The 22,680-nt window shown below is 51.3% G+C and overlaps 1 protein-coding gene across 1 annotated transcript in view; it reads left to right on the forward strand.

The window, feature by feature from the left end:
• Positions 1-22,680, forward strand: part of MTFR2 (mitochondrial fission regulator 2) — a 187,643-nt gene that overhangs the window by 61,896 nt on the left and 103,067 nt on the right. Inside the window, exon 5 of the mRNA XM_078647015.1 lies at positions 4,504-4,721. Coding sequence (XP_078503141.1) covers positions 4,504-4,721 — 218 coding nt within the window. The remainder of the gene's footprint in view (positions 1-4,503; positions 4,722-22,680) is intronic.

The following is a 22,680-nucleotide window of genomic DNA, read 5'->3' on the forward strand; positions in this document are numbered from 1 at the left end:
TGGTTGATGTTGGAGCCCCGCTTGGCGCAAGCAGATGCAGTGTAGGTCTTGATGCAGCAGAACTTGCAGGATTGGCAGGTGAAGGGTCCATGGGTGCGTCCTGGGTTGGCTCGGTAGCAGTCGGGGAGTCGGCCGGTGTTGAGTGCAGTGAGGGTGGCGGCGTCGTACGTTTGGCGTTGGCCTCTGCGGGGTCCAGGGGGTCTGGCGCTGGGCGCGGTCCTGGCGTGGACGGGCGCAGACGGGCTTACCTTTGGCGCGCCTTCGGCGCGTTTAGTGCGCGCCCGCTGCGCGTATGCAACTCTGCCATAAGTGGAGAGTTGAGGGGGCGGAGCGAGGGAGGAGCAGCTGGGAGGCGGGAGCGGGGTGGCGAGTGGGGAGGGGATCGGTCCGGAGATGCTGGAGGGAGCGGGGGTGGGGCCGCGGGGGAGCAGCGGCAGGGAGCGGGGAGGAGAGACGGGCTAAGGGCACAACAATGCAATAATAATGGCACAGGTGAGATCGGGGGCACAACCAAGGAGGTCGCTGGCACAAATACCAAAACAATGCAATAATAATGGCACAGAATGCAGGAGATACAGTGCGAATACGATATCAGGCACACCAAGGCAATATGGATACGATACCAGGCACAATGGCACAGAATGTAGGAGATACAGTGCGAATACGATATCAGGCACACCAAGGCACACCAAGGAGGGCCGCGCGGCGGGTGAAGCGACCGGTTCTGACCAGGTCAAGTGATGTTAGTGTGTTAATTTTGATTGAAGAGGATAGTGGAGGGATAAAAGAGTTAAATATTTTTTTTTTTAGCTCTTAGCAATAGGAGGAGGCTTTTGGATGAGTAAAAATTAGTTTTGGAGGGGAGGACTCAGAGGAAAGAGTTTAGAAAGGTTTGTTTTAGGGGATCGGTATAGTAAAAGAGGTGTCAGATGATGCAAGGAGGGGTAGAGTAGGAGAGAGTCTAGAAAGGGTTATTTTGGCAATCATAGTAGTGGTATGGGGTTTGGGATAAATGAGAGAGTGGATGTAGAGGATATATTGATAGATGTATAGGATGAGAGATAGGGTAGTGCATTGGAAGGAGTAGTAGAAGAAGTTTGAGATGAGTCAGAAGGTTGGCCTAAAAGATATATTGAGCGAAGTATAGGCTGAGAAATAGGGTAGTGCATTGGAAATGCTAAATTAGAAGAAAGTGATAAATATATAGATCCATAATTACATTGAAAGTATATAGATACATAAAGAAGGTAAGTATATGTAGATTAAAGATATTGATAGAGGCACAGGATGAGAAATAGGGTAGTGCATTGGAAAAGCTTTTTCAGGAGAAAAGTAACAGACACACAGATCCAAGTACATGGAAGGTACATAGATGCACAATGGAAGTATGTACATGTAGACCAAAGATGATTTTTATTTATTTATTTATTATTATATTTTTTTCTCTCAACAACATCATTATTTTACATGTTTATACAAAGTAATACACAAAGATAGGCACATATCTATAGTGGAAAAAAAATGCTTGTATACAGAGGGATATGCTGTAAATTTCTGTTTGCGTATGGTGCTTTTGTGGGGGAGCGCCAAATCTTGAGTAGTTTTCTGAAGATAAGGTGGTTGTCGGTGGACCTTATGTTAGGGGGTAAAGAGTTTCATAGTTTGGCTGCTTGAACAGAGAAGCATGTGCCACCCATGTTTTTTTTCTTGTATGGTGGGATTTTGAGGCAAGATGCTCCTTTAGAGCGGAGGTTCCTTTGTTGAATGTTTGGTGATTTTATTCCTGATGAAGAGCGGTTCCATTCCACGTATTGCTTTGTGGGTGATACAAAGCAGCTTGAACGTGGATCTTCTGGCAACCGGTAACCAATGCAGGGCTTTCAAGGCAGGGGAGAACTTAGGTGCTTTCCCCCACAGCGGGTCCCCCACGCAAGGTGAAGAGGAGGTGGGGGGAGGCAAAGGGGAGCCCTGGAGGCAAGGCGAGCGGGAGGCGCTAGTGGCACTCTGGTGGTAGGCAGATGCAGGCGGGCCCACCCCACAGGAGCCCCGCAGAAGCATGGGACTCCTCTCTTGTTGGCGGCAGGCGGAGCTAGCTGTTGGAGCACAGTTTCTAAAGGTACTGGTAGGCCTTGTAACTTGAGCAGGGGAGAGGGGGCGCCAGGCTACGCAACACTGCGCTTGCCCCCTATGCCCTTACAGCCTCCTCTTCGCCCCTGCCGTAGAGCTCACTGGGCGCAAACCGGCTCCAGCCCTGCCTGTTGTACCAGCCGTCTGCTCCCACCCTTCTGCTGGCACCAATGACCAGAGAGAGGCGGGTCCTGATGCCGGTGGGGCGTACAGTCACTAGGGGAGGGACGGATCCACAAGCCGCACCCAACCTGGTTGGGCCGCTTCCGTGGGTCCGCTGGGCTCACACTCCGCCGCCGCCTGCCACTCGCGGCAGCTGCCGCCGTCTTGCAGCCTCAAAACTCCATGAGAGCCGTGCTGTACCGGGCCCCCGAGGTCACGGGCGAAGATGAAATTTGCGGGCTGGTTGCAGCTGCTGCAGCGGCGGCTGCGGTATTTTGCCGTAATTCCGGCGGGGGGTCACAATCCAGTTTTTTAGGTGGGGGGAGTCTGCTGCAAGCAACCCTTGGTGGCGGCAGGGACCAGCGGGTCGGCGGCGGGCCAGCTGGTAGCCGGGTCAGTGGAGAGCTGCGGCAGCCTCTTCTCTTCTCTACTGCTCCCCGCGCAGCCTTGCACTCACTTGTGAATCTCATCCACTCCCTGTCTTTGTCCCTGCTGACTTTCTGCAAAACGCTTGTTCCTATGCGTATTTTGTAAAAGAATAAGTTCCCTCTGAAGGCTACTATAGGCCCTGCTATGTCTGGGTTACTAAATACCTAGGCTAAAAATCTTGATTCAACCTCATGCCTCTTTCATTCATCACATACACTTTCTTTTCCTCCTCCTTTCCCGCCTTTCACTTTCTTGTCTGGCTGAAATACATCGTCTACACAGCACCGTTCCGCATGTGTATGCACAGCGGACCTTGCACTATCTCTATGCCCAGTCCGAACAGATATTCTCACTCATTCAACATCCACACAGTGCTTGTTTGTCACTGCAGAGTGCTTTCCCTTTCTCCTGTCTCTGCATTGTGCTTCTCACCTACTCTCAACAATGCTTCTATAGCACTTGTTTATTTACAGCATTTTCCCCCACCCACTATGTGGATAGCACTTATTGTGGATTTACCCCATTGGCTCGTGATAGATCATAATAATAATAGGGAAGCTTGTAAAGCGCCTGGTTACGCCCACCGGCGTGTCCCCGCGCTATGGTGAGTGAGAAATCCCAGAGCCCCCTACCCAGACTAAGGCGCCCAGGCTCTTTAGTGGAGGAACAGGTGTATTTTGAGCTCTCTTCTGAACCTGGTCTCCGAAGGTTCCATCCGGAGCTCAAGCTGGAGGTTGTTCCAGCTCCCAGCTGCCAAGAGCCGTAAGGATCTACCACCCATTCGGGCCTTCTTGACTTTAGGGATCACTAGCAGGCCAGTTCCATAATTAAGTTTTCCATAAAGTTCTTTCTCGTTCAAGTGGATGAAAAGTTACTAAAACATCACATACTGAGTGCCACTCCAGTGCCAAACAAAGTTAACTGGTCAGCTTTCAGAGGTTATTTCTGCACTCTAATAATAAACAGATGAGAATTCTGCAAAAATAATGTTCAAATGTGCAATTGGATGACCTGGATAAGCCCTATCGATGTCATGAAAATGTTTTGTTTCAATGTACTCCATCAATTTTGCTTTACAATAGTTACAATAATACATTTTGTCACTGAATTATTGTCTACCTGGGCATTTGGATGCTGGCTACTATAACATTGCTTTGGAATCTCTACACTTTTATGTTGTGAAATGAGCTTGGCTTGTTCTTATTTCTGCCTCATAGGTCACGCTCAAGCTTAGCACTGCTACTTCTGAACTTTCCCCTTGTACGCCTTTACCAACCGAGGATCTATCATATTCATCCTTGCACATTTGTTTCCAACTTCCATCCCTTCCATGCTTTTCTGATTCACTACCCCACAGCTTGTGCAAGAGGTTCTATTGTCGGCTTCTGTGAAAATGGTTGCAGCAAAAAATGTGTACCCATACTTTCATGCCCATGCTGTCATTGCCATATAACAAAATAACTCTTATCTGCTCTAGAGTTGGAAAATAAGGGTTAGCAAAGGACTGGATCAATGGGCGATGGCTGTCGACCTTATGCTTGGTAATAAGAGAGGGACATGCATTTCTTGATGTACACTAGTTTTGGTTTAGTATTTTTTAAGCATGCTTGCGCTATTCCACCATAAAATGAGAGGAGGAGTCTAGAGGGCAGTGATTTGAGGTGGTTTGTGGAAGAAACACAGTAGAATTAACTACGCTTTCACTTTGTGTAACACCACCAGTTAATTCTGTTCATACCACTCACTTCTTCCTTTTCCTTCTTGTTAAATGAATCCTCCTTACAGGAATGACATGTCTACAAGTATCACCAGCAAACCAATCCAGTGTTCCAAGTCGGCTGAGAGGTCCGCCATGTCATCCTCTCCAGAAGAGACAGAGCAAGCTGGAGAACATCTTCCACAAAATTATGAGACCGTTCAGAAAATTGCAGCACTTGAGCAGGAGCTAGCCCGACTCCGGGCTCAGATTGCTGTCATAGTTGCAGTTCAAGAAAAAAGAGACAGTAAGTGGGCCTTAATGTGACTGTGTCTTCTGGGCTCTGGCAGTTGTTGTCTTTGTGTTGGCCTATTGTAAGTTGGTCTAGATGGATATATGTTGACATACCTTTTTATGTATTCATAGAGCCATTATCTTGGTGAATCAAACATAGTCAAAGGTCTGGAGAAAGTTAAAACTCTTAAAGATTTAAAAATTGGTTTCCCCTCTGAACATGATATTGTTTTCTGTGATAAAGTCCTGTATAAGGGTACGATTTGGATCCTTTTCTTAACCTTTGTGAATTAATTGGGGATGTAGATTTGTAAGTTGCCCTCTGTTTGTGGCAGACCTTAGCAGGTGTAGGAATGCTTTTGAGTATTCAGTGTATTTGTCTGCAATATGTTCAATAGGTCTCTGACTGATAATACAACGTATGTAGTACAAGATTCTAGGTGTTTGTACTTGTCTTGAATTTTCAAGCTGGGCCGCTTGTTCCGGACATGCAGTGGAAGCACTAATATGGAGAGTGGTGCTTAAATAAAGTGTTCTTTAAGTGAACTTTCAGAGGGAGAATGTTGTAGCTTCTTCGCAGTGAGAGTTTATGGTCTAGGAGGTACCCTTTTTTAGAAACTGATTATAGATTCCAGCCTCCTTAGTCCTTAACCGAATCACTCCCCATTTGGAGACCTTAGATGAATATTTACGGTAGACAGGGGAACACCTTTAATAAATAGTCAATGTGCATCTTTCAGTGCTTTCTGTTCATTTGGATTTTTAGAATCTATTGGCCTTGTAGGCTTTAATCTGCTGGTTGGCTCTAGGTCAGGGAGCTGTGCTTTTGCAGCATGAACCCTTTTCTGGATGCTTGCTCTTCTTTTTTTTAAATCTTATTATTAGTCATTGCTCGGTACATCCGACCATCACATAGGTGTCACATTAAATGGAACTTGCATTTCTTATACATTACATTACATGTACCTAAGGTCTGTTCCCCACCGGATCTTAGCCTGTTCTTGTTGTGACCTACTGGCAGTAGGGAATCCCAATTATATTCCCCTTATGAGCCATCTTTGCTCTTTCATCTTCTGCTCCTCTCATTTGAATGTAATGCCCCCTGTATGCAATCCAAAGCCCCCAGATCTTATCCCATTTTCATGGGCAACCTCTGGCTTGATACATTGCTTTCTCGGCTCCTGAGCACCAATCCAAGTCTTCCTCCCATTCCCTTGAGTCTGGTGTTCCATTTGCCCCCCACGTACTGGCTATATTCCTTTAGGCCACAACTTCCGGTATTTTGATCCACGTTAGTGTGTATTTGGGCTATTTTGTCTCGCCTGTCATGCATGTCAGTAGCCCTCGTGGCTCCACTGGAATCTGTGATTTAGTGACCTCTGACACAATTTGAGTCACTGCCGTCCAATAATTATGAATCTAGCTACACTCCCAAAGTATATGAAAAAGGAGCCAACCTCCCCACATCTCCTCGCACAGTACCTAGATGTGCCATGACCCAATCGGTGTAGCAGCGTCCTGGAAGCGTATGACCTGTGTAGGAAGCGCAGCTGGATGAGACGAAATCGGGCCCTTATGGCAACCTCCCTCGGGCTCTGCACTGCTTCCTCCCAGTCGTCATCTTCTAGGAATTCTAGTTCCATCTCCCGGGTTCCCCCCAGGGGGTCTATCGGGTTAGGTGAGTTGTATATGATTATCTTATATGTCAAAGAGGTTGCCTTAGTCCTCATGGGGTCGGTCAACAATCTGTCCTGTAGTGGCGAGTATTCTGTCAGGGTTTTCCCTTCTCTGATGTGCTGACGTAGGGCGTGTCCCAGTTGGAGATATTTGTACCTTTCTGAGCCCACCAATTCATATTCTTTCTGTATGGTTTCAAACTTAACCTGTGTTTGTACCGTCCAGAGATTGCCTAGACTTTCTATCCCTAACCGTTCCCATTTTTTTTAATCCTGTCAAGGCACCCACCTCAAATAGCAGGGCGCTGTCCCATAGCAGAGTCCTCCCCGTCAACTTCCCTTCCCATCCCAGGTATTTGGAAGTTTCCCGCCAGGCCCTTACCACTGCTGTGTGTATGTAGTGGCAGTTGTTTTTCCTTACCTCTGTGGTAGGGTGCTGCGATATAGCCTCTCTTTCCCATAGACCAGTGGTCATCTCGAAAGGCTGGGTCATTGCGAACCGTGAAAGCGCAATCATTCACTACTGTCAACTGCGATGCCCAGTAACATTTTCCTATGTCTGGAACTGCGAGCCCTCCCTCGAATATTCCTCTTCATAACTTAGAGTGCTATTCTTGAGCTGCCTCCGTCCCACAAGAGGTTACGCAGCTAACTATCTATACCCTGAAACACAGATTTTGGTATTTCATATGGGGTATTTTGTAGAATATAGAGCAGTCTGGGTAGGGACATCATTTTAAAAATCACTACTCTGCCCATCATTGATATTACAACTTCCTCCAGTGAGCCAAATCACTCTTTAATCGCTGTATCTGAGTAGGTAGGTTTCCTTCCAGGAAGTCTTCTTCTCTCGCTGAAATTTGTATGCCTAAGTATGTAAAATTGTGCTTGACTGTTAATTATATCGTCTCAATCAGTCTCTGAGGGATGGCGCCCTTCAATAGAAAGATCAGGGATTTATTCCAATTGATTGGGTACCTAGAGTAGCTGCCAAACAGCTGAAATATATGTAACACCCTGTGTAACGATATATATGGATTAGTCAAATACAGGAGCCCATCATCTGCGTATAGGGATATTCTGTCCTCCCATTGGACCATTCGCATCCTGGATGCCAACGTTTCCAATGCGAGGGCAAAGATCAGTGGTGAGAGTGGGCAGCCTTGTCCTGTGCCCTTCCTGAGTGTGTAGGGATGTGAGACTACTCCATTAACCTGTACTCTGTTCTGCGGGTCTTGGTACAAAAGGTTTACCCACTCACAGAATTTAGGACCTAAGCCCAGTCTATTCAGCTTTTCAAACATGTTTTGCGTTCAATACTATCAAACGCCATTTGTGCGTCTAAAGATAAGAGCACTGCATCCTCCCTTTGTCCCGTTTTGCTCCAGTCCATCACCCCATATAATCTCCTTAGATTGAGTCTCGTGCTTCTATGAGGCATGAACCCTGATTGGTCCAGGTGGACCAACGCTGTGATCACTGTTTTTAGTCTGGTCACTAGTGCTCTCGCTAGTACTTTGTGGTAATGAAAGCAGGTCCAGTTCCAAGTAGATTGCTTAAGCAGATTTATTAGGTAAGATGGTAATAAGAGAAGCCCCACCAGGAGCAGTCTTCCTGCCGCTCAGCCCATTTTCCAGCTCACACTCTCCACCTCCAGGCATCCTCACATTTCATTATATCACCATGCACACCAACATTCCACAGCACATTCACACTGGCTGAGCAGCAAGTATAACACATCTCCTTTTCTTTATGCAAACAACAAAGAATCTCAAAATAGAATAACATTAAAAATAGTGCATGCAACGGACGGCGATAAAACTATTACATGCAACACGGGCATCAGAACAAATGCAAGCAAATAAACTTTGAAGCAAAGTGCTGATGTGAAAACATGCAGATAACAGATGTAAACATATCATGCATGTGTACAACAAATGATAATGTAATAAAAAGGGATATACATACATTATCTCCCTTTTTAACCAAACCAAGGAAATGCACACACTACCACACCACTAACACCAACAAAACCAAATACCAAAAACAAGTTGGCTGGCCATGGTAACAAGAAAGTGATAAGAAGGATACCAACTACAATGCGCGGTAGGGAACGATGCACACACAAGCAAAAAAAAAACGGTAGGCAACATGGAAAATACATTCCACAGCAAACAGACAGCATAAACGTTGCCCTCCACCCTTACCTGTAGTAAGGTTGGTATTTGTGGAAAGGCGCTCCACACAGAACATATGAAAGTGCACAAATCAACACCCAATAAAATGTAAGAAAAACAGCAATCACAAGGAAAACACTCACTCTTCAAAATCTGGCTTCAACTCACCCCTTCACCCAAACCCAAAGTTAGGGTGGTACGTGTGGAAAGGCGCTCCACATGGAAAATGTGAAAATGCACAACTCAACACCCAATAAAATGTAAGGGAAACAGCAATCACAAGGAAAACACTCACTCTTCAAAATCTGGCTTCATCTCAGCCCTTCACCCAAACCAGAAGTTAAGGTGGTATGTGTGGAAAGGCGCTCCACACGGAACAACTCAACACCTAACAAAATGTAAGGGAAACAGCAATCACTGGCAAAAACACTCACTCATCGCAAATCTGGCTTTAAATCAGCCCTTCGTCCAAACCTGAAGTAAGGGCGGTAAGTGTGGAATAAAGCTCCACTCCAAACATACGAAAAACTCTTCAAGGAAACATTAGTGCTAATACGACAGCAATCAACACTAAAGCGCAAAAACTGCCCTGTACACCTGACAAACTAAAAGTCTCAGGCAACACACCTCTAAATACACGCCACTACACACAGCAGTAGAATAAAACACTATGACTAAGTATCAGGCACACAACCTCACAAAGCAGTACCGAAATCCTAAACTCCACGAAATTGAGTACTCAAAAGCAGTTAAATACTACAACCATTAGACTCGAAATCAAAGAAAGTACACTAAATCCCATAGCATAACTAGCAGACCCCTCAACAAAAAAACCATAAATCGAGCACAGAATATACAATAAATAAGTGGAAGGCACGAATATCTAGAGACCTGAAGGACTAAAAAAAAAACAATAAGCAATAAACACTCTGTGAAACATGCCTAGGTAAAAACACAACAAAACGAAACAGTAAAGCATTGAACATTTGAAATTAAAACGGTATTATTAAAGAAACTGGTACTTCACTCCGGTGAGCGACTCCTCACCCAAAGTCCCAAACAGCTGCCAAAAGGTGCAGGTCTTAAAGACTCAGTCTCTGCGTGAGTGGACATGCTACAGAAAGTCTCACCAAGTGCCAAACACTAGTCAGGCATCATGGGCATAACAATGAGAAAATTATACCAGCAAAGACAGGCATCATGGACAAGCAAATAAGCAGAATTATACAAGCAAATACGAAGAAAAGAAAGAGAAAACCCAAAAAAGGGGAAGCCCCCAGATCAACTATCATCTTATCGCCCAATCTCCCTAATCAATTCTGACTCCAAATTATATGCGAAAGTTATGGCCATCCGGCTCGGGAGGGTCGTCGAACATCTGGTCTCTCCATGGCAGCACGGATTCATCCCTGGCAAAGGCACGACTGATCACACTCGAAGGACCATCTCCTTATTTGATATAATGTCCACAACAGGGGGCCAGATGTCGATGATCCTCCTGGACGTCGAGAAGGCCTTTGACCGTTTGTCCTGGAACTTCCTTTGGGCAGCATTGACCCGTACCAATTTTGGCTCCAAATCTGTCAAATCCATAATGGCGATGTATCTTGACCCCAAAGCTAAATTACAGATAATGGGTTCCGAATCAAACACGATTAATGTATCTAGAGGTACAAGGCAAGGATGCCCCTGCTCCCCAATATTATTTGCCCTATATATAAATCCCTTAATCCTGAAGCTTTTAGAAAATCAAATAATCAAACCTGTGGTGGCTGGCCAATTTGAAACTAAGGTACTGGCTTACGCCGACGACCTAGCGGTATTAACACCTAATCCTCTGGAAGCAATGTCGGAAAAAGAGGCTTTAACAGAAACGTGCGGATTTTACTCTGGCTATTCATTAATAAAGAAAAAACAATCATGCTTTGTACCGATAATATCGTTTGTAGTGACCCTAGGAAAGCCGAGAAAGCTACATATTTAGGCATTAGTATAAGTCCTGATGTCAAATCAATCCCCAAGCTTAACTATGAGCCATTATTAAATGTTATGAGAAAAGACCTAGATCGAGTGAATAGTTTACATCTTTTAATCATCGATGGGGGAAATTTCTTAAAGATGAATATCCTCCCCAGGGGGCTATATCTTTTCCGAGCTATCCCTCTGATCTTCGAAGATAACATTCTAAAAACACTAGAATCTCTTATGTCCAAATTTATGTGGCAACAGGGTAAAATCAGAAGATCCTTGAAATTTCTCTCAGTTCCTCAGAACAGAGGAGGATTAGCAGTTCCCAACATGCTATTCTACTTCTGGGCTCCGTTCCTCCAACAAATGGCCCCGCTTCTATATTCCATCCCCTCCTCTGATGATATGGAGGCTACAACAGTTCCATCTATTTATGAGCTGTCATTAGGGCAGAAGTCTAAAGGTCTCTTTCTGAGGCAAGTAGAAGCAAGCTACTACAAGAAGAGCAAATTCAAAGTCATCTCCAATGCGTGGAGAATCTGGTCAAGAACGGTTAAATATATGCAAATTTCGAAAATAAATAGATACACCCCCCTATGGCACTCCAATCTTCTCCCCGCTTTAGTGAACAATGTCATTTCAAATAAATGAGATTCCTTAGGAATCATTACAGTAGGGGACCTCCTGGGGGAAGATTTAGCTACCACATTTGCAGACTTACAGATAAAATGTCACCTACCTAATGGGCACTACCTCAAATTCATTCAGGTGTATACTATACTTAAACTTAAAGCTCCCAACATCAACTTGGGGAGAATTGAAATTATTGAAACCATTGCTAGTAAGGCCACAAGAATTGGCTCAATCTATGGGCAACTGTTGGATAAACTACAAGATGATGTAGAGCAAACAGAAGTAGCCTGGGCTGATAAATTGGTTAATCCGAATGTAGATATCGATATGAGCTTACACCTATCATCACGCCTTCTTATGTCAGCTAGCCTAAAAGCCCAGACCTACAAAACCATATATAATTTGTACTTTACCCCCGCAAAACTACGTGCTTGGGGAAAAAGGGAGAATGATCACTGCCCCAGATGTCTATCCGGCCCGCAACTCTAATACACATGTTTAGCGAGTGTAAGGAATTAACTCTAATTATAAAAATGATGTCCGATTTCTGGGAAGAGGTGTTCGGTCACAAATTAGCTGACTCCCCCACTCTCTATATGCTCGGATTTGACAGTACACTCAACCTAAAAGCGGAGGAAGAAGCAATGTTATATATAGGCTCTGCCGTTTTTAGAGTCATACTAGCAGTACGATGGAAAGACTCAGATCCACCGAGCTTTCAAATGTGGCTAGCTCGTCTTCTTGGTGTTTTTAATCAGGAGAGCGCCATTTATGCTATCAGGGGGATAAAAACTGCTGTGCGTGGCAACGCGATTTGACTGCCTATAACCAACTGGAGGAGGGGGGTTAGGTCTCTTATACCTTAGCCATGATGAAATAATGAATGTGCTTCACTCTTTCTTGTTCTCCTCTCTCTCACCCTTTTTTTTCCCCCTGTGTTTAATCATTTCTCCTTTGCTCATAATCAAATATTTTTAGGTCATCTGTGTCGTGTTTACTATAAGTTTGATATGATGTTTTTTCCAATAGCTTGTGACTGTACTTTTTGTTATTGTTCGCTGGCTTTATTAATGTATTTTGACCCCTGTCTTAACTGGTTCTGACAAAAAAAAAGAAAGAAAAGAAAGAGAAAACAAGCATTGGCATAGCCAATAGGTCTCGCCTTTGGGACCTTATCAGTGGTTATCCAGCATAATATCCTTGGTGCAACAAGATCAAGTGTTGCTTGGCTGAACACTTGAGAGGTCCCAAAGGTGAGACCTATTGGCTATGCCAATGCTTGTTTGAGTGAGTGGTTCGTGCAGGTATGCCACTGTGAGGTAGAGATGCTGCGAGTGCTTTTACAGGAGCCCCTGTGACATTGCGCCTCTTCATAATGTATCTTGGGTCTGGTGTAATACTTCAAGTTCCTATTCCTGTCTTCTCGTACCCAATGCATCCTTAAATGTCCCATGTACAGCTGGGGTTGACACTCCTTTTACCCCTGCCCTCCAGTGACACTTTACCCGTCTCGGGTGGTGGAGGTGGTGGTGATGGTGGGCTTGGTGGTGGGCGTAGTTGTGGTGGACGTAGTTGTGGTGGACGTAGTGGTGGTGGACGTAGTGGTGGTGGACGTAGTGGTGGTGGATGTAGTGGTGGTGGACGTAGTGGTGGTGGACGTAGTGGTGGTGGACGTAGTGGTGGTAGATGTAGTGGTGGTGGATGTAGTGGTGGTGGACGTGGTGGTGGGTGTGGTGGTGTGGTTGTGGAAGTAGTGGTTGTGGACGTTGTGGTGGTGGACGTAGTGGTGGTGGTGGATGTAGTGGTGGTGGCGGATGTAGTGGTGGTGGTGGATGTGGTGGTGGTGGTGGATGTGGTGGTGGTGGTGGTGGACGTGGTGTTGGTGGACGTGGTGGATGTAGTGGTGGTGGACATAGTGGTGGTAGTGGACACGGTGGTGGTGGACGTGGTGGTGGTGGACGTGGTGGTAATGGACGTGGTGGTTATGGACGTGGTGGTGATGGACGTGGTGGTGTTGGACATGGTGGTGTTGGACGTGGTGGTGTTGGACGTGGTGGTGTTGGACGTGGTGGTGTTGGACGTGGTGGTGTTGGACGTGGTGGTGTTGGACGTGGTGGTGGTGGTCGTAGTGGTGGTGGACGTGGTGGTGGTGGTGGTGGTGTTGGTGGTGGACGTGGTGGTGGATGCGATGGTGGACGTGGTGGTTGTAGACGTGGTTGTGGACGTGGTGGTAGTGGACGTAGTGGTGGTGGATGTAGTGGTGGGACGTAGTGGTGGTGGACGTAGTGGTGGTGGTGGACATGCTGGTGGTGGTGGACATGGTGGTGGATGTGGTGGTGGTGGACGTGGAGGTGGTGGATGTGGTGGTGGACATGGTGGTAGTGGATGTGGTGTATGTGGTGACGTGATGGTGTGGACGCAGTGGTGGTGGACGCAGTGGTGGTGCACGCGGTGGTGTTGGACGTAGTGGTGTTGGAGGTAGTGTTGGTGGACGTAGTGGCGGTGGACATAGTGGTGGTGGATGTAGTGGTGGTGTACGTGGTTGTGGTGGTGGTGGTGGATGTAGTGGTGGTAGTGGATGTATTGGTGGCGGATGTAGCTGGATGTGGTGGTGGTGGATGTGTTGGTGGTGGTGGACGTGGTAGATGTGTTGGTGGTGGACATGGTGGTGGTGGACATAGTCGTGGTGGACGTAGTGGTGGTGGTGGACGTGATGGTGGGGATGGATGTGGTGGTGGACGTTGTGGTGGAGGACATGGTGGTGGTGGACCTGGTAGACGTGGTGGTGGTGGACATGTTAGATGTGGTGGTGGAGGTGGTGGTAGAGGTGGTGGTGGACATAGTGGTTGTGGTGGTGGACGTGGGTGTGGTGGTGGACATGGTGGATGTAGTAGTGGGGGTGGTGGACTTGGTGGTGGACGTGGTGTGGTGGATGTGATGTGGTGGTAGTGGTAGTGGGGGTGATGGATGTGGTGGTGGTGGATGTGGTGGTGGTGGACGTGGTGGTGGTGGACGTGGTGGTGGTGGCGGACATGGTGGTGGTGGACGTGGTGGTTTTGGTGGTGGACGTGGGGGTGGTGGTGGACATGGGGGTGGATGTGGGGGTGGTGGTGGTCGTGGGGGTGGTGGTGGACGTGGGGGTGGTGGTGGACATGGGGGTGGTGGTGGACGTGGTAGACGTGGTGGTGGACGTGATAGACGTGGTGGTGGATGTGGTGGTGGTGGACATGAGGGTTGTGGTGGTGGACGTGGGGTGGGGGATGGTGGTGGTGGACGTGGTGGGTTGGTGGATGTGGTGGACATGGTGGTGGTGGATGTGGTGGGGTGGGTGAGGTGGTGGTCATGGTGGTGGACATAGTGGTGTTGGATGTGGTGGTCATGGTGGTGGGCCTGGTGGTGGTGGACCTGGTGGTGGTGGACGTGGTGGTGGTGGACATGGTGGTGTTGGACGTGGTGGTGGTGGACGTATTGGTGGTGTATGTGGTGTTGGTGGTGGACGTGGTGGACGCGGTGGTGGATGTGGTGAACATGGTGGGCGTGGTGGTGGTGGACGTGGTGGCCTTTGTGGACGTGGTGGTGGTGGACGTGGTGGTAGTGGAAGTGGTGGTTGTGGTTATGGTGGTTGTGGACGTGGTGGTTGTGGACGTGGTGGTGGTGGACGTAGTGGTGGACTTGGTGGTGGTGGACTTGGTGGTGGTGGACTTGGTGGTTATGGACGTGGTGGTTATGGACGTGGTGGTGTTGGACGTGGTGGTGTTGGACGTGGTGGTGTTGGACGTGGTGGTGTTGGACGTGGTGGTGTTGGACATGGTGGTGGTGGATGTAGAGGTGGTGGATGTGGTGGTGGTGTTGGTGGTGGACGTGGTGGTGGATGCGGTGGTGGTTGTAGACGTGGTGGTTGTGGACGTGGTGGTTGTGGACATGGTGGTTGTGGACGTGGTGGTAGTGGACGTAGTGGTGGTGGATGTAGTGGCAGGACGTAGTGGTGGTGGACGTGATGGTGGTGGACGTAGTAGTGGTTGTGGACATGGTGGTGGTGGTGGACATGCTGGTGGATGTGGTGGTGGTGGACATGGTGGTGGATGTGGTAGACATGGTGGTGGTGGTGGACAAGGTGGACGTGGTGGTGGTGGACGAGGAGGTGGTGGACATGGTGTTGGACATGGTGGAAGTGGATCTGGTGTATGTGGTGACGTGATGGTGTGGACGCAGTAGTGGTGGACGCGGTGGTGTTGGACGCGGTGGTGTTGGACGTAGTGGTGGTGGACGTTGTGGTGGTGTACGTGGTTGTGGTGGTGGTGGTGGATGTAGTGGTGGTAGTGGATGTAGTGGTGGCGGACGTAGGTGGATGTGCTGGTGGTGGATGTGGTGGTGGAGGACGTGTTGGTGGTGGTGGTTGACGTGGTAGATGTGTTGGTGGTGGACATAGTGGTGGTGGACGTGGTGGTGGTGGTGGACATGGTGGTGGTGATGGATGTGGTGGTGGTGATGGATGTGGTGGTGGACGTGGTGGTGGACGTGGTGGTGGAGGACATGGTGGTGGTGGACCTGGTAGACGTGGTGGACGTGGTAGATGTGGTGGTGGAGGTGGTAGTGGAGGTGGTGGTAGAGGTGGTGGTGGACATAGTGGTGGTGGGGGTGGTGGTGGACGTAGTAGTGGGGGGATGGACTTGGTGGTGGTGGTGGTGGACGTGGTGGTGGTGTGCTGGACATGATGTGGTGGACGTGGTAGTGGTAGTGGGGGTGATGGACTTGGTGGTGGATGTGGTGGTCATGGATGTGGTGTGGTGGATGTGGTGGTGATGGACATGGTGGTGGACGTGGTGGTGGACATAGTGGTGGTGGTGGTTGTGGTGGTGGACATGGGGTGGTGGTGGACGTGGGGGTGGTGGTGGACGTCGGGGTGGTGGTGGACGTGGGGTGGTGGTGGACGACGTGGTTGTGGTGGACGTGGTAGACGTGTTGGTGGACGTGGTAGACGTGGTGGTGGTGGACGTGGTGGATGTGGTGATGGTGGAGGTGGTGGTGGTGGACTTAGTAGTGGTTATGGATATGGGGGTTGTGGTGGATGTGGTGGTGGATGTGGTGGTGGACGTGGGGTGGTGGACGTGGGGGTGGTGGTGGTGGACGTGGTGGGTTGGTGGATGTGGTGGACCTGGTGGTGATGGACATGTTAGTGGTGGTGGACGTGGTGGTTATGGACGTGGTGGTTATGGACGTGGTGGTTATGGATGTGGTGGTTATGGACGTGGTGGTGTTGGACGTGGTGGTGTTGGACATGGTGGTGTTGGACGTGGTGGTGTTGGACGTGGTGGTGGTGGTCGTAGTGGTGGTGGACGTGGTGGTGGTGGTGGTGTTGGTGGTGGACGTGGTGGTGGACGTGGTGGTGGACTTGGTGGTGGTGGACTTGGTGGTGGTGGACTTGGTGGTGTGGACTTGGTGGTGTGGACTTGGTGGTGTGGACGTGGTGGTTATGGACGTGGTGATGGACGTGGTGGTGTTGGACGTGGTGGTGTTGGACATGGTGGTGTTGGACGTGGTGGTGTTGGACATGGTGGTGGTGGATGTAGAGGTGGTGGATGTGGTGGTGGTGTTGGTGGTGGACGTGGTGGTGGATGCGGTGGTGGTTGTAGACGTGGTGGTTGTGGACGTGGTGGTTGTGGACGTGGTGGTTGTGGACGTGGTGGTAGTGGACGTAGTGGTGGTGGATGTAGTGGCAGGACGTAGTGGTGGTGGACGTGATGGTGGTGGACGTAGTAGTGGTTGTGGACATGGTGGTGGTGGTGGACATGCTGGTGGATGTGGTGGTGGTGGACATGGTGGTGGATGTGGTAGACATGATGGTGGTGGTGGTGGACGTGGTGGCCTTTGTGGACGTGGTGGTGGTGGACGTGGTGGTAGTGGAAGTGGTGGTTGTGGTTATGTTGGTTGTGGACGTGGTGGTGGTGGTTATGGTGGTTGTGGACGTGGTGGTTGTGGACGTGGTGGTGGACTTGGTGGTGGTGGACGTGGTAGACGTGGTGGTGGTGGACGTGGTGGATGTGGTGATGGTGGAGGTGGTGGTGGTGGTGGTGGACTTAGTAGTGGTTATGGATATGGGGGTTGTGGTGGATGTGGTGGTGGATGTGGTGGTGGACGTGGGGTGGTGGACGTGGGGGTGGTGGTGGTGGACGTGGTGGGTTGGTGGATGTGGTGGACCTGGTGGTGATGGACATGTTAGTGGTGGTGGACGTGGTGGTTATGGACGTGGTGGTTATGGACGTGGTGGTTATGGACGTGGTGGTGTTGGACGTGGTGGTGTTGGACGTGGTGGTGTTGGACGTGGTGGTGTTGGACGTGGTGGTGGTGGTCGTAGTGGTGGTGGACGTGGTGGTGGTGGTGGACATGGTGGTGGATGCGGTGGTGGACGTGGTGGTTGTAGACGTGGTTGTGGACGTGGTGGTAGTGGATGTAGTGGTGGTGGATGTAGTGGTGGGACGTAGTGGTGGTGGACGTAGTGGTGGTGGTGGACATGCTGGTGGTGGTGGACCTGGTGGTGGATGTGGTGGTGGTGGACGTGGAGGTGGTGGATGTGGTGGTGGACATGGTGGTAGTGGATGTGGTGTATGTGGTGACGTGATGGTGTGGACGCAGTGGTGGTGGACGCAGTGGTGGTGCACGCGGTGGTGTTGGACGTAGTGGTGTTGGAGGTAGTGTTGGTGGACGTAGTGGCGGTGGACATAGTGGTGGTGGATGTAGTGGTGGTGTACGTGGTTGTGGTGGTGGTGGTGGATGTAGTGGTGGTAGTGGATATATTGGTGGCGGATGTAGGTGGATGTGGTGGTGGTGGATGTGTTGGTGGTGGTGGACGTGGTAGATGTGTTGGTGGTGGACGTGGTGGTGGTGGACATAGTCGTGGTGGACGTAGTGGTGGTGGACGTGATGGTGGGGATGGATGTGGTGGTGGACGTTGTGGTGGAGGACATGGTGGTGGTGGACCTGGTAGACGTGGTGGTGGTGGACATGTTAGATGTGGTGGTGGAGGTGGTGGTAGAGGTGGTGGTGGACATAGTGGTTGTGGTGGTGGACGTGGGGGTGGTGGTGGACATGGTGGATGTAGTAGTGGGGGTGGTGGACTTGGTGGTGGTGGTGGACGTGGTGTGGTGGACGTGATGTGGTGGTAGTGGTAGTGGGGGTGATGGATGTGGTGGTGGTGGATGTGGTGGTGGTGGACGTGGTGGTGGTGGACATGGTGGTGGACGTGGTGGTGGTGGCGGACATGGTGGTGGTGGACGTGGTGGTTTTGGTGGTGGACGTGGGGGTGGTGGTGGACATGGGGGTGGATGTGGGGGTGGTGGTGGACGTGGGGGTGGTGGTGGACGTGGGGGTGGTGGTGGACATGGGGGTGGTGGTGGATGTGGTAGACGTGGTGGTGGACGTGGTAGACGTGGTGGTGGATGTGGTGGTGGTGGACATGAGGGTTATGGTGGTGGACGTGGGGTGGGGGATGGTGGTGGTGGACGTGGTGGGTTGGTGGATGTGGTGGACATGGTGGTGGTGGATGTGATGGGGTGGGTGAGGTGGTGGTCATGGTGGTGGACATAGTGGTGTTGGATGTGGTGGTCATGGTGGTTGACGTGGTGATGGTGGACCTGGTGGTGGTGGACGTGGTGGTGGTGGACATGGTGGTGTTGGACGTGGTGGACGTATTGGTGGTGTATGTGGTGTTGGTGGTGGACGTGGTGGACGCAGTGGTGGATGTGGTGAACATGGTGGGCGTGGTGGTGGTGGACGTGGTGGCCTTTGTGGACGTGGTGGTGGTGGACGTGGTGGTAGTGGAAGTGGTGGTTGTGGACGTGGTGGTTGTGGACGTGGTGGTGGTGGACGTGGTGGTGGACTTGGTGGTGGTGGACTTGGTGGTGTGGACTTGGTGGTGTGGACTTGGTGGTGTGGACTTGGTGGTTATGGACGTGGTGGTTATGGACGTGGTGGTTATGGACGTGGTGGTGTTGGACGTGGTGGTGTTGGACGTGGTGGTGTTGGACGTGGTGGTGTTGGACGTGGTGGTGTTGGACGTGGTGGTGTTGGACATGGTGGTGGTGGATGTAGAGGTGGTGGATGTGGTGGTGGTGTTGGTGGTGGACGTGCTGGTGGATGCGGTGGTGGTTGTGGACGTGGTGGTTGTGGACGTGGTGGTTGTGGACGTGGTGGTTGTGGACATGGTGGTAGTGGACGTAGTGGTGGTGGATGTAGTGGCAGGACGTAGTGGTGGTGGACGTGATGGTGGTGGACGTAGTAGTGGTTGTGGACATGGTGGTGGTGGTGGACATGCTGGTGGATGTGGTGGTGGTGGACATGGTGGTGGATGTGGTAGACATGATGGTGGTGGTGGTGGACAAGGTGGACGTGGTGGTGGTGGACGAGGAGGTGGTGGACGTAGTAGTGGTTGTGGACATGGTGGTGGTGGTGGACATGCTGGTGGATGTGGTGGTGGTGGACATGGTGGTGGATGTGGTAGACATGATGGTGGTGGTGGTGGACAAGGTGGACGTGGTGGTGGTGGACGAGGAGGTGGTGGACATGGTGTTGGACATGGTGGAAGTGGATCTGGTGTATGTGGTGACGTGATGGTGTGGACGCAGTGGTGTTGGATGCGGTGGTGTTGGACGCGGTGGTGTTGGACGTTGTGGTGGTGGATGTAGTGGTGGTGTACGTGGTTGTGGTGGTGGTGGTGGATGTAGTGGTGGTAGTGGATGTATTGGTGGCGGATGTAGGTGGATGTGGTGGTGGTGGATGTGTTGGTGGTGGTGGACGTGGTAGATGTGTTGGTGGTGGACGTGGTGGTGGTGGACATAGTCGTGGTGGACGTAGTGGTGGTGGTGGACGTGATGGTGGGGATGGATGTGGTGGTGGACGTTGTGGTGGAGGACATGGTGGTGGTGGACCTGGTAGATGTGGTGGTGGTGGACATGTTAGATGTGGTGGTGGAGGTGGTGGTAGAGGTGGTGGTGGACATAGTGGTTGTGGTGGTGGACGTGGGGGTGGTGGTGGACATGGTGGATGTAGTAGTGGGGGTGGTGGACTTGGTGGTGGTGGTGGACGTGGTGTGGTGGACGTGATGTGGTGGTAGTGGTAGTGGGGGTGATGGATGTGGTGGATGTGGTGGTGGTGGACGTGGTGGTGGTGGACATGGTGGTGGACGTGGTGGTGGTGGCGGACATGGTGGTGGTGGACGTGGTGGTTTTGGTGGTGGATGTGGGGGTGGTGGTGGACATGGGGGTGGATGTGGGGGTGGTGGTGGACGTGGGGGTGGTGGTGGACGTGGGGGTGGTGGTGGACATGGGGGTGGTGGTGGACGTGGTAGACGTGGTGGTGGACGTGGTAGACGTGGTGGTGGATGTGGTGGTGGTGGACATGAGGGTTGTGGTGGTGGACGTGGGGTGGGGGATGGTGGTGGTGGACGTGGTGGGTTGGTGGATGTGGTGGACATGGTGGTGGTGGATGTGGTGGGGTGGGTGAGGTGGTGGTCATGGTGGTGGACATAGTGGTGTTGGATGTGGTGGTCATGGTGGTTGACGTGGCGATGGTGGACCTGGTGGTGGTGGACGTGGTGGTGGTGGACATGGTGGTGTTGGACGTGGTGGTGGTGGACGTATTGGTGGTGTATGTGGTGTTGGTGGTGGACGCGGTGGTGGATGTGGTGAACATGGTGGGTGTGGTGGTGGTGGACGTGGTGGCCTTTGTGGACGTGGTGGTGGTGGACGTGGTGGTAGTGGAAGTGGTGGTTGTGGTTATGGTGGTTGTGGACGTGGTGGTTGTGGACGTGGTGGTGGTGGACGTGGTGGTGGACTTGGTGGTGGTGGACTTGGTGGTGGTGGACTTGGTGGTGTGGACTTGGTGGTGTGGACTTGGTGGTGTGGACGTGGTGGTTATGGACGTGGTGGTTATGGACGTGGTGGTTATGGACGTGGTGGTTATGGACGTGGTGGTTATGGACGTGGTGGTTATGGACGTGGTGGTGTTGGACGTGGTGGTGTTGGACGTGGTGGTGGTGGATGTGGTGGTGGTGTTGGTGGTGGACGTGGTGGTGGATGCGGTGGTGGTTGTAGACGTGGTGGTTGTGGACGTGGTGGTTGTGGACGTGGTGGTTGTGGACGTGGTGGTAGTGGACGTAGTGGTGGTGGATGTAGTGGCAGGACGTAGTGGTGGTGGACGTGATGGTGGTGGACGTAGTAGTGGTTGTGGACATGGTGGTGGTGGTGGACATGCTGGTGGATGTGGTGGTGGTGGACATGGTGGTGGATGTGGTAGACATGATGGTGGTGGTGGTGGACAAGGTGGACGTGGTGGTGGTGGACGAGGAGGTGGTGGACATGGTGTTGGACATGGTGGAAGTGGATCTGGTGTATGTGGTGACGTGATGGTGTGGACGCAGTGGTGGTGGACGCGGTGGTGTTGGACGCGGTGGTGTTGGACGTTGTGGTGGTGGACGTTGTGGTGGTGTACGTGGTTGTGGTGGTGGTGGTGGATGTAGTGGTGGTAGTGGATGTAGTGGTGGCGGACGTAGGTGGATGTGCTGGTGGTGGATGTGGTGGTGGAGGACGTGTTGGTGGTGGTGGTTGACGTGGTAGATGTGTTGGTGGTGGACATAGTGGTGGTGGACGTGGTGGTGGTGGTGGACATGGTGGTGGTGATGGATGTGGTGGTGGTGATGGATGTGGTGGTGGACGTGGTGGTGGACGTGGTGGTGGAGGACATGGTGGTGGTGGACCTGGTAGACGTGGTGGATGTGGTAGATGTGGTGGTGGAGGTGGTAGTGGAGGTGGTGGTAGAGGTGGTGGTGGACATAGTGGTGGTGGGGGTGGTGGTGGACGTAGTAGTGGGGGGATGGACTTGGTGGTGGTGGTGGTGGACGTGGTGGTGGTGTGCTGGACATGATGTGGTGGATGTGGTAGTGGTAGTGGGGGTGATGGACGTGGTGGTGGATGTGGTGGTCATGGATGTGGTGTGGTGGATGTGGTGGTGATGGACATGGTGGTGGACGTGGTGGTGGTGGTGGACATAGTGGTGGTGGTGGTTGTGGTGGTGGACGTGGGGTGGTGGTGGACGTGGGGGTGGTGGTGGACGTCGGGGTGGTGGTGGATGTTGGGTGGTGGTGGACGACGTGGTTGTGGTGGACGTGGTAGACGTGGTGGTGGACGTGGTAGACGTGGTGGTGGTGGACGTGGTGGATGTGGTGATGGTGGAGGTGGTGGTGGTGGACTTAGTAGTGGTTATGGATATGGGGGTTGTGGTGGATGTGGTGGTGGATGTGGTGGTGGACGTGGGGTGGTGGACGTGGGGGTGGTGGTGGTGGACGTGGTGGGTTGGTGGATGTGGTGGACCTGGTGGTGATGGACATGTTAGTGGTGGTGGACGTGGTGGGGGTGTACGTGGTGGGGGTGGACCTGGTGGCGGTGGACGTGGTGGCGGTGGACGTGGTGGCAGTGGATGTGGTGGTGGTGGAGGACCTAGTGGTGGTGAACGTAGTGGTGGTGGG

This window comes from Lissotriton helveticus, chromosome 6 (genome assembly GCF_964261635.1).
Source record: "Lissotriton helveticus chromosome 6, aLisHel1.1, whole genome shotgun sequence".
Classification (NCBI taxonomy): Eukaryota; Metazoa; Chordata; class Amphibia; order Caudata; family Salamandridae; genus Lissotriton; species Lissotriton helveticus.